The sequence below is a fragment of the Molothrus ater genome, chromosome 9, assembly GCF_012460135.2.
Source record: "Molothrus ater isolate BHLD 08-10-18 breed brown headed cowbird chromosome 9, BPBGC_Mater_1.1, whole genome shotgun sequence".
NCBI classification, from domain to species: Eukaryota; Metazoa; Chordata; class Aves; order Passeriformes; family Icteridae; genus Molothrus; species Molothrus ater.
The window spans coordinates 20,754,790-20,767,065 of NC_050486.2; the positions used below are offsets into that span (position 1 = coordinate 20,754,790).

Sequence of the window (12,276 nt, forward strand, 5' to 3'; positions counted from 1 at the left end):
CTCTTCTTCTGTAAAACACTAATTATTAATGCAAGTCTATAAAACAAAGTAGGGCAGCAGCTTCCTGGCATCTTCCCAGTTTCTTGTTATTTTGACCTTTCTGCCTTCTCCTCTTAGAGGACACTGAATAATTTGTATATATTCTATATGAACACTCAGTGAATATACAAATGACTTGGCTTCTCATTTCAGCAAAGATGCCAAAATAGGAGAAGACAGATTTTCTGTGTATTCTTGCTGTAAAAACAATGTAAAAATTTCCCTGGAGTCTCCCTTTGAGATAACTTCAGAAAGCAATGAGGGCTTTTAGGCCATAATTCTTCCTGTGGTGATCCTTTAGCTTTTTTTGTTGTAATGTGCCAAGAATTTAGTCTAAATATATGTTGTTTAATGAGTTGCTGTTTGTATTCAAACTCGTGAACCAGTTCAGCTCCCCAAAAAAGACCTTGCTGATGGATGTCCTGGGATGCCCTTGTGCTTTGTCACCCAAGCCTGCAAAGACAGCTTTTTAAAATGTTTTTTCAATTTTTTTCTTCTGAGCAGGCATATGGTTGTAAGTGGAGCAGGTAGCTGAGCTTGTAGTTGGGATCATAGTTTGGATCACCTCATATTTTCTGTTATAAGTGATGGGGAAAATGCTTTATCATTTTTATCATTTTTACACTGGCATCTTTGAGCTGATCCTTTCTGTTGTACATATTTGGCGCAGCCAGAAATTTCAGCTGAAATTACTCAGCTGCCTTAAGTTGAGGCTACTGAAAATGTACAATTGTATCCCTGTTTAAAAAAAAAAAAAGTCTCCCACCCTATTTTGCAGAGGTTGTCCAGTTCTTCAGCCTGGTGTGGCTGCTGCTGTTCTGTGAAATTCCAGGGCTCAGTCTGGTGTTCCATGGGGGCTGTTAGATGCTCTTAGTCCTACTGTGGGTCCCCTGTCCTGCCTGTCAGGTGTCCTCCCACAGTTAGCTGGGATGCAATATCTCCAGGGATGTGAGAACCAAGTAGGGTTTTCTCATCAGTCACTTCTCCACAAAGAGTCTGGGGCAAGGGCAGCAGACCAGGGAGCAGGAAATATCTCCTGGGGTCTCAGGAACCCCTTTTCCTCCTCCCTGCCATGTAGGCAATGGGAAGGAGCAGTAGCCTGGTCTGGGACATGGCAAGAGTAGAAGTGATGAGGACAGCAGAGAAAGGAAGGGTTTATAACTGGCAGGAAATTCCTAAAACACTGTCACTTTAAGACTTTTTAAAGTGCTGTATGATTATAGAAATCAAGCTGCCAGAAGTTAAAAAAAGCAAAAAATAACATTGCATTTTCAATGTTAATTCAGTTCTCCTGTGCAGATGTTATCCTTAATTGCTTAATTATATCCTGGCTTGCTTAGAGCCCAGCTGTCTATCTAGTGGAGAGGGAAGACTGAGATTTGGACTAATTTCTGTAATGTAAGGCATTCAGCCTTGTATGAGTAGTTGTAGGAGCTGCAGAACACGTGGATAGCAGAGAGGAAATGTGAGGAGGAAGATTGGTCTCCTGGTTACAGACACTGAGGGTTCCTCTTGAGGAGATGTTAAACACACAAAGTATTGCAGAGATGCTCTAAATGTGAAAGCATGGTTTGTAAAACCCTTAGATACATGGTGATATAAGAAAAATCTTGTGGAAAGGTTGAAAAGTCAGTGTTCTCAACAGCAATCCAGAGCTGAAATTGCAAGACAGTCCTACTTCAGAAATTACTAACAAATGGATCTGACCATTTCAGCTCTGGTATTCTTTTAATGTTATATGAGTATGACATTTAATAAACTATGTCATAAAAATAGTAACAAAGTAAAGGAGGTGGTCCCTTATGGGAATAAAACACCCTGTATAATGTATATAATGATGATATAGGGCCTATTCTTCTTCAGGATTTTTCTGAAACTCTACTACTTTAGATATTTTTTCATTGAAGGATAATTATTCACAGACAAAAAAACCACAAAGCAAACACAAGTTATCTAAATCCATTCCTTTCACTAAAAACTTGCACGTTTCCTAAGACATCTCAGAACAGGAATATTTCTTCAAATTTTGCCTCAAAATCCAGGTTGCATTTTGAACAAAGGAGTCCGTGGGACAGTCTATCCATCACCCTGTTTGTACAAGGACATGTCTGCTGACACACCGTATGTGAGCCATCTCTTATGCTTCAACTCCTGAAACAGCATTCATCAGAAAAATCTTCAGTTTTTCTGCAGCTCCTCTGACATGTTCCATTTTCTTCACAGGACAATCTCTTTTTTGGTGGCATTTTGTTATCTTACAACTGTGAACCACATTTTGCCCTCAGTTACGTGGATAAAACCATGAGAATACTTTTTTTTAAGAGGAATTCCTTTTCATTTACAACATGTCATAAAAATAGCTTTGCTCTCCTGACTCCTTAGAGCTGGTCTTGGCCTTGTGCTGTTTAATCCTGTGAATCAGAAGACAGCAGTTGGTATTAGACCAGCCACACAGGAGGCCCACGTGTCTGTATTTGGGTTAGCTGTGGCTACTCAGTTATGTAGGTCAAATGAAGCTGGAAATTCAGTAGGCCTGTTTGAATATGCTTGTCTGCTTATTCACAATATATGTTTGCAGGTAAACAGGGCAGAAACTTCCTGACATCCATGGGAACGAGCACATTGCTGAGTTACAGCAAACTGGTGTGTGACACAGCAGTGCCACCCTCATGTCCCAGGTGGATTTTGTCACCACTGGAGTTGCTGCTTTCTGAGCCAGTATCTGTGCACGGGACAGCTTCCAGTTTCATGTGTAGCCAGGGTGCTGTGTAAGTTACATGTCTGGCACAGTGTTTAAAGTTTGCAGCTGCTGCTTGGAATAAGTAAGTTTCCCTTGTGGTTTTTGACTTGGTTATCCAGCTTAAAGAAACTTATCTCTAGCCAATGTAGTGAGCTATTAGTTCAGCTCTATCAACAAAGAAAATGCTGTTGCTTTAAAAAGAAAAAAAAAGCTCTAGTAGTGCCATGTTTTGAGGTGCTTTTGTCTCTGTTAGTAACAACATTATTAAAAACTAAATCTGTGGCCTTTATAACCGGCCAGGAGTTCTTTTAGGTGCTGTGAGGCAGTTGGCAGATGGAGCATACTGACAGGGGAATGACCTGGTAAATTACAGCCTGTTGATTTTAGACTTGGTCAGGGGGAGGATGCCTTGGGAGAAGAAACAAAACCGGTAAAAAATTAGAAGTATCGTGTTATTGGGTAGTCTGAGAGCTGCATCACTTTTGACAGCAGAACCAAGAGAAGATGAGGGAGAGGCTTGAGCAAAGCTCCTACTTCAGGCAGAGTAAGAGCTTTTCAGTGGGAGAGATAAGAGTGGAACTAGTCTCCAGAGCATTTCTAGGCTCTAGAAACTGAAGATAGGTTCATTCAGAATGAATGCTGGCCGTCAGAGCCATGTGCAGAGAGAGAATGGTGAGGGGTTCTCCATAGCTTTGAGAAAGTTGGGTAAATATGCTTGAAGTATGGGCTAGTGGGTCTGGCAATTGACCATTAACCCAGACTGCAGCCTCTCAGCACCTCTGTTCTTGTTGCTAAAAATTCCTTGTTGCTTTGATAATCAGTGCAAATGATGCAACTTCATTTATATTACCACTTGCAGAAGAGCATTTTCTAGGCCTCTGTGTCTACTTGACCGCTGAGAAATGCAGCACTGGCTGATAAGATGGTTATTTTCTAGTGGAAACACACCTTCCACATCTAATCCAGTCATGCCTGAGCAGAAACCTTTCAAAAGCCTCTGCAGATGGATTGCGGTGGTTTTGCTGTACCTTGTTTGTGTGACAGTGAGAGCTTGTGGATGACTGGTAGAGAATAAACCACATTCCAGCCTCGGTGGGGGCAGAGATTCCAATTAACAATGTGCTCACAGGCACCGTGAGGTCTTATGACTAGTGCATCATCTCTTGACTTTTTTTTGCCTCATGTCCTTCTTCCTCTCCATTTCTGGTGTTGGCAGAGTTCAAGAGAGCAGTAATCTCTGTTTACCAAAGACTCCCTCTCCAGTCTCTTCATTTGGTTGTTCTGCAGCAAAGTATTGCCTACCCAGACTTCATGTTGCATGTAGGTGACCTTTGCAATCCTCCTGTCCCCTTTTCCAGCAGAGCTAGAATCATCAGTGAGCTATTGTGCTCATAAATCCAGGAGAGTCACAGAGGCAGCATCTGTATCATCTGGATACAATGGCATTACCTCTCTTTTTGTTCATTATATTAGAAATGTTGTTATTGTGGGAGACTCAGCCTTCTTCTAGCGGTTTGTATTTTCCACTGAGGTGCTTCTTGGCTAAGACTCTGAGTTTCCATATCTTATTTTAGAGAATGTTGTGATTTGCCTTGGTAAATCTGAGAACAGGAGATGGAAAACTGAATGGAGACAAAAAATAGCTTACAACTGGCTGTGCCTATTAGCCTTCAGTATTCTGCAAATGGACAGAATGAGGGATTGCAGCTGGATTGTCTTGTCCCTGGAGCTATTTGGTGAGCCCTGCCACTTTTTATCCCTTCCTCCTAATCTCCAATCTTTGGTCTGTTATGTCTGTACCAGTTTATTCCCGGAGTGGTGTCTATAGAGGGTGGTGTCTCTTTCTGCCTCTCTTGCTGGGTGAGAACTGTACAAGAGACTGACTGGCTTGAAAGCCCTGGCCTATCTAAATTCTTTTGTACTTTTAAAATACTTTCCTCTAAAGACTTTAGTGATGTCCTTTGCAATTATACAATTTGGATAACATTCCAAGATTGCTTAAAAATGCCGTGGCCCTCATAGGCTTGTTCTTCAGTCCTGTTCTCCTGTCTGCCTGTTTGTGATGCTTGTTTCTTTATGCTTGTATAGTGTAAGCTTCTTTTGGCAGCCTTTGGGACTGATCCGTGCCTGGTACTCCGGGTGCACAGTAATACCAATGAGTAATAACAGCGGGAGCTTAACACAAGGATACGTAGTTTCCAGCCTGGACCTTCTGGTTTCCACCTCGGTACCAGGAGGCGATGAGGCGCTGCAGGAACATCACCTAAGCAGTTTTCAGACTCATTTTCTGACTGTTTATCATTGTGCTGATCAGGACAGGAGTTATTTCATTGTGACAAGCCCACCCTTAAGCACTGCAGGTTTAGCCACTGCAGCAGGCAACAGAGGATGCCCCCAACCTCCAACCGCGAGTCTGAGCTGCCGAATCTGGCAGGAAAAGCGTGCCCTCCCTCCTAATGCCTGCTGCTCCTCGGCTCTCCTCCCAGCCAGAAAAAGGGACAGCGTTCCCCGACGGGAAGTGATTGCTTTGGAAGCCTCTGTGAACATCTGGGTGCAATCAGGCTGAACATGCATCCACCCGAGGCGGGCAGCGGCGGAGCCTCCGCAGGGGCTGCGCTGCCGGGGCTGTGTCGGGAGCAGCCCCGGGCTCTCAGGGCTGGTGCTGCGCCCCGCAGCCTGCCCGGGACACGCTGCACAGCAAAACCACAGCGCTGAGAAGGGAGCTCAGGGCCACGGGGCTGCAGAGCCAAACCACAAGGCTGGGGTTTCAGTCATTATAAGCCAGGAAAGCAGTTTTTGTTCTTTAGCGCTGCGCGGGGCTGTGCCTGCTCTATAGGTGGAAGTGAGAGCTGCCTGCTGAGACTCCGTGTTCCTCCCTATAATTGTTTTAGAAATTACAGCGGGAAAATGCACCAAAATGAAAGACTCCCCCAGGTGTCCCTCAAAACTAATCTCAGGGGAACTGCCCAGTGAAGTTACAGTGAAGTTACAGAGCAAACAGAAATGAGACAGGAGGGAGAGCCAGAGCAACTTCAGAGCAGTGTGATAGCTGAAGGAAATGCTTAGGGAAATAGTCATGAAGAACAACAGAAGAAACAGCTAAATAGAAGGGAGTAAAGCAGACTGGCTGTATTTCCAGCTAGGGATAGGCATCCCCATTTATTTTGCACTGGCATTGAACTAGCTGAGAGGAGCCCAGGTGTGGTCCTTGTGGTTCGCACAATGCTGGGAAGATGGACAGCAGTGCTATGTCTGGTTATTTCAGTTCCAGCAGCAGCAAGGAATAAAATTCTCAAATGTTTATAACTTTTCTTCTTTTTCTTTTCTATTTAATGTTTTATGTGTAATGTAAAAGCCATATAAAACCTACTTAAATCCAAGAACTTATGTAGAATCCCCTATGGAGTGTATGTCCAAACAAAAGGCGTCTTCTGTCCACTTTAAATAGCTTGCAGACCTTTGGCTTGAATTGTTCACAGAATTTGGGCAATATCATATTTAGAGGTGTATGTGAAATCGTAAATGAACTTATAAATTTATTTTAGTTTCAAGGTCACACTCTCTTTTTCCAGGGAGTGCCTGCTTAAACCCATGATAAGATGGTTTCACTGAATGAGTAGCTGTTCACAATTTTTTTTATCATCTTCATTTTTGTGAGACCTAGAGCATGCTTAATGCAAGTGGAGCCTGTGACCCCTTTTTATTTTTCCCCCTCCTTTCCTGGAAAGGCCTCTACTTTACGTGTGCCCTTAGGAAATTCCAAAGGTTTAATATTTATCCAATTTTTAATGAATTTTAACAAGGAGGCAAAACCCAGCTGGCATACCAAATCCCTCAAATCCCTTGGTCAAATGGATGTTATACTTTATTAATATTTGTAAAGTTTTTTTTTCTGTTTTTTTTTAAATGCTGGGATCACTCAGTGACTGAAAATGTCCTATTATAATGGAAAGTGTTAGACTACTTTGACACCAGGCATTCTTTCTAATTCTACTATGATGAAAGAATGTGAGTGATAATTTAGAATTTTTTCCATTTAGGGTCCCAAGGGCACTTGGCCATTGATGAAATGTGAACTTAAACCCATGGGATGCTTGCCCTGGTTGTCAAAATGTATTGTGTTTGAACAGTTTTGAGGGGGGACAGATAGCAATGGGATTTTGCTTTCCTGGAGTGTCGGTTTGGGTGACAGTGTACACCCTCCTCAGGTTTGCTCTGTTAATGCCTTTTGTAGCACGAGCCATCTGCCAAAGTTTCAGTTTCAGGGTATGAAATTCAGCAGCTAAAGATATCCATGGGATTGTTCCATAAAAAACATTCTGTAAGGTGTTTAGCAACATGTGGTGTGAGAGTTCACAGGAGCTGAGCAAGGACAGGGAGTGTGTGAAATGTAGCAGGCATTGGCTGAGGCAGAATTCCAGTCTGTAATTACAGGGGTGATCACTACTGGGCAGAGGAAGCTCCTGAGGATTTTGTAGTGGATAATCAACATTTTCATCAGTGCCTTGAGAGCAGCTGTAAAGTCACTGCTAAGCTGCAAGCAACCCAAAACTGGTGTGTATAATGAATTCCAGAGTGTGTCCTTTTTATGTAGTATAGTGTCTGTTTCTTCTCATGGAGATCTCAGGGAAGATGGCTCAATGCTTCAAGAAGAAGGTGTTTAGTCCGGTTATCCTGCCCAAGAAGCTGGTCAGCAGATTAATATTCCTTCCATCCTCCCTGTGCCTTGCTCTGAATTAACCCAAACAGAAGTGAAACATTGGAATGCAATTGCTCCTTAAGTCCTGTGAGCACAGAGCCTCTGGTTATTTTGGGGGCACTCTGTGCTGTGCCTGCTGACACCTGGAAAGGTGTCAGTGATGGCAAGCAATGATGCAAAGCCATCAGTGAGCAAGGATGGGAAGCCATGTGGCAGAGTGGCACCAGCCCCTCCCCAGGCAAGGCTGTCTAGGAGTGCAGCACACATCAAGGCCACTGTTCTTCCATGTGTGCAGAGTGAAAACTTGAATTGGGTAAAAATAATAGACATACTTAGTTGTCTCCTCCCTTGTACTGTGAACATTCATGACTGTTCACAAGACAAGATGATAACTCTATAAACTTACAGCTTAATTCACATAAAACCTAACAGGGAAGGACAAATATAGGATAGAGTGGGAAGACCTGGCATGTCTGTCTCCCTCAGTTACTATCCAGACTGGCTCAACTGCATCAGTCCATGCTGCCACCTCTCCATGAGACACACATGCCCTACAATGTCATACTAGTGGCCTGTGGCAGTGAGCAGAGACAATGGAAACTGCTGCAGAAGTGCATTATAATATACTTCTTAATAAAATAATAGAAATCTGCTGTATTTTGTATATAATTCTGTTTGTTGCCTAATCTTTTTCCTTTTTGTTTTTGTTTCTGTTTTTGTTACCAGAGTGCCTCTGATGGCTTTTGGAAGTCAGTGGCAACCCGTGTCCCAAGGGAGCCTCATGAGATCCGTATCCTGAATCCCTACTTCATCCAGGAGGCAGCGTTCAGCTTCATTGGACTGCCTTTCAACAACGGCCTGATGGGCAGAGGGGTAGGTACAAAGCAAAGGGAGCAAAACCTCACAGAAGGATGTGAGACCAAGCAGCACAGGAGGCTTACACTGTTCTTATTTTTCCTTTGGGTTTCCATTGTTGGACATTGAAAGGGAGGGACTTTGGCTCTGTTACAGTCACAGCTCTCAGACTCCTTCAGATCCAGGCAAGAACCTTCCTGATCCAAGGATTTTGGGGGATCATCAACACTTTAGCAGTGCCTTGAAAGCCACTGTGAAGTTGCATCCCCAGCTGATAGTAGAAGAGGGTAAAGGTTTGCTTTATGACACCTTTGGTAAGAAATTCTGGTCTTATCCCAACAAGTTTTATATGTAAAAGCTCACAAAAGAAAACAATGCAAACCACAGTTTTAGCTCATATTTATTAACAAGATTCCTTAATGCTCATTCTTGTACCTCTCACCCCCAGTGCAGCTTTTTGGAGTGTTAGTGTTGGAGTAGGTGGTGACTTGGATTTTCTGGATTATCTCACATTGCAACACTGTCCTCAGAACCTATTTATATTTGCTCTACGTAATATATCAACCATTAGAGTAAGTATTACTTGGGTATTGCTCATGTACACATGTGATATAGTTGTTGATAGAGACCACACGTGACATTTTTGGGCACATTAGCACAGCTGACAAATCCAGAGAGAAGCACTTTTGCTGGACAAGGTCTGCTTGGTCTACCCCTGGCATTGTCCTTCCACTGCTGTCAGTGCAGGAGATTTTCTGTGTCTCAGCAGGGATTTGGACTAGACAGAATAGTGCCTCATTTGCCATGCTCAAATAATTATATCATGAAGACTTCTGGAATATTAGAGACTTTTGTTTTGTGCAAGTCAGATGGGTGGATGCCTCACAATAAGACATTTCCTTCTCGAAATGCAAAATGCAAGATATGCAGACAGACTCAGCCACATGGAATGGCCCTTTTGAAAAATGCACTGCTGTGTACAGAAGCTGTCATGGGATTCTGGGAACTCTGGATTTTTGTTCTGTGCACTGAAGGTATCTTATTGCAAATATTCCAGTCAGCTAGGAATTAACTTACTTCATCTCTCTGCATTCTCCAGAACTTACCCTTAGAACAATGTGGTCTTGATGTGTCTTCCAGAAAATCAGGAGTGGTGTCCCAATAAAGGACAAAAATCATCATACTTTATTTTTCCCCCCATTTATTTTTCTTTTTAAACACGTTATTTTAATACACAAGTTATTGCTTAAACTGGAAGGAGAAGAGAGAATCCGGAAATGAGAATGCTGTGAACTGAAGTTTATGAGGTTTTGATAGGTTGTTTAACACACATCAGATTGGGAAATGAAGGCATCTTAATTGAAACCTGATGTTTCACTTCACAAAAGTCTATTTGAGCATTTAGGAATAGTTTATGGTTCTTTAAGGCAAGCAGTGTTTGCCTGTGACCCCTAGTAGACTGTGTGAATTGTAGTTTATTCCTCCAGATGGGACAACAGGAGCTCTGCAGGTGCCTGTGTGGGGCTGAGATGTCAGTGTAGCCTGGGCGGTCTGTGCAAGGACCCTGGTACAGGGGTTCTGCCAGGGGACTTAAAACAGAATTAAAAATAGGGAGAGAGTTTCTGGCCCGTGGCTACAATTTTACTGCAAACATCAGCTATGGACTGCTGTCATGGAACTGCTGGGGCTTCACACTTTAGTGAATTCTGCTGCACCACCGCAAGGTTTAGAGCTTTCTAAGTGCAAAGGCTCCAACAGGAGCTATTGCTGTCAGGGTAAAGAGGGAAGAGTCTGAGTAAGGCCCTGGTTATACAAATTTGCTACATGTTTTGCTCAGATTTTAAATGAGAGGAGTGGAAATCAGAGCCTGTAGACCAAGAATCCAGCTCTCACTGAAGATTTGTGAGTGATCCAGCCAGACAAGGGGGGCAGCAAGGAGTAGTGTTCCACATCTGTGTGACCCAGCAGCTGCACGGCTGGATGGGTTTGGGGTTGTGCTTTAGCACTGAGAGATAGCCTGGAAAACTTTACTCAAGAGAGAAGCATATGAACATGGAAAAGGAAAATGCTGAGGACTAGGAAGCAGAAGCACAGCAAGCAGTGTATGCAGAGTTTCTCCTGGGAGATGGGCTGGAGGCAGATGGGTGCCCCCATGCTGCAGTGTGCTGGGCTGGGCTGGGCTGTGCTGTGCTGTGCTGTCCTGTCCTGTCCTGTCCTGTCCTGTGCTGTGCTGTGCTGTGCTGGGCAGGCTACACACTGCACAATCAAGCTGGGGATGCCTTCGTAATCAAGGCCAACACAAAATCCTCATAAAGAGCAGTAATATTCCACTCTCCTTTGGTTCTGATGCCTAAATAAACTTCAGTGCTTCTCTTGCACACCACATATGGTAACAATGTGCTGCCAATTAACTTTGTAATTTGGTGGCTTTTCCAGCAAGGTTGAGCAGAGCTAGTAAAATAGTTTGGGGCTGATCTCAAAGCGTTTTTCCCAGGATTCAATAAAGGGTGAATGTAGTAACATCCTCTGCTTTGATAATATAATTTGGGCCAGATGATCCTGGAGTATAGTAATGGGGTACAACTCAGATGTGCATTTTGATTGCACTCATGGCAGTGGTAGCCGAAAGCCTCAGCAAGGAGCAAAACTCACACCCACAATGAATAGTGACTTCTCTCTGGGACTGGTAAAGCTTTTTAGAAGTTTTCTTCAGTCCTACCGAAGTCTTAAGAGTAGGAGAGCTGTTCCATACTGTATGTAGAATTCTCTGTCGTGGGATAAGCTGATCATAAAGAACAAACTTTGGGCTCCTAGCAATATCTGGGGGAAAATAATTGTTAATTAAACCTGAAGATGGTTTAGCACCAAAAAAAAAAATCTAGTAAAGATCCTCTCTCTGAATAAAGAATTCTGTTAAGATGTGGGTGCGGGGTTGGCTTTCTCACTAGCCAAATGTGATTTTTGTTCAGGTGGAAATTCTGTTTGTACAGATCTTTGGGGCTTGAAACCAGACATCACTGGTATTGCAGCTGGTGGTTCAAGCTTGCAATAGCACTCCTTTACACTGCAGGCAGTTTACTGGGGGACAAGCATGAGCATCACTCAGAGGTGTCACCTAGGGGTGGTCACTGCTGTGGTGCCTTTGGCTGTGTAGTGAATTGTCCTGTCCAGCCAGCAGCCCTCAGAGCCATGGGAGCAGTGTGTTTCTGGCTCCTCTGGGAGCCCTGAGCCTGGTGTGAGGCAGAAAGGAGAACACTTCAGGTGACACAAATTATCAGAATTCTGAGGACTCCAGTGCAGACTGCAGTATTTGTTTCTCTCTCTGTGCTGGTGCTGTGCATCCATGAACCTGCTTATGATTTAACCCAACTCTGTAAGCCTTTTGTTTGTTCATGTACTGGAAATGTTTGAATCTATAAACTAAAAAAATAAAGCATCCTTCTTTGGACTTCACCCAGCCTCAGCACTAAGCTGGTGAAGGAGGAGCCATGTGCAGGAGGTGTTACCAGGCTGATTCAGGCACCCAGCCATGGATTAGCACCTCTGCAGGCTGCTGACATCTCAGGGATTAACCTCTGATGCTGCAGTGTTAGCACGTCCTGGCCACAGCTTCTCATAGCTCTTAGATGGTTTTTCCTGTAGGCAGACTCTTAGATGGTTTTTCCTGTGGGCAGGCCTCCTTTCTGGAGGTGCCAGCAGGAATCCTTTGCTCCTTAGGCACTTTTCAGCTCCCTTGTCTCATCATCATGACCTTTTCTCTCATGAGTTGCCCAGGTGTCTGCAAACTTTGTCTCCTGGGCTGTTCTTACTGGACTGTGGCTTTGTGAAGGCTGTGTCTTGGAACCTGTTGGGTCTTTGTGGAGTAGAAGAGAGGTGGGGATGGCAGGAGCAGAACAATCTTCCACTTAGTCCTTTCCAGTCATGTGGCTCTCTCTTTTTTGCA

At 43.7% G+C, this 12,276-nt stretch overlaps 1 protein-coding gene across 7 annotated transcripts in view; it reads left to right on the forward strand.

Annotated features, from left to right (window-relative positions):
- The window catches only part of ST3GAL3 (ST3 beta-galactoside alpha-2,3-sialyltransferase 3), a 175,177-nt gene that overhangs the window by 140,691 nt on the left and 22,210 nt on the right, over positions 1-12,276 (forward strand). For all 7 annotated transcript variants that reach the window (XM_036388060.2, XM_036388061.2, XM_036388058.2 and 4 more), the window contains one exon: positions 8,205-8,351. In XM_036388060.2, coding sequence (XP_036243953.1) covers positions 8,205-8,351 — 147 coding nt within the window. The remainder of the gene's footprint in view (positions 1-8,204; positions 8,352-12,276) is intronic.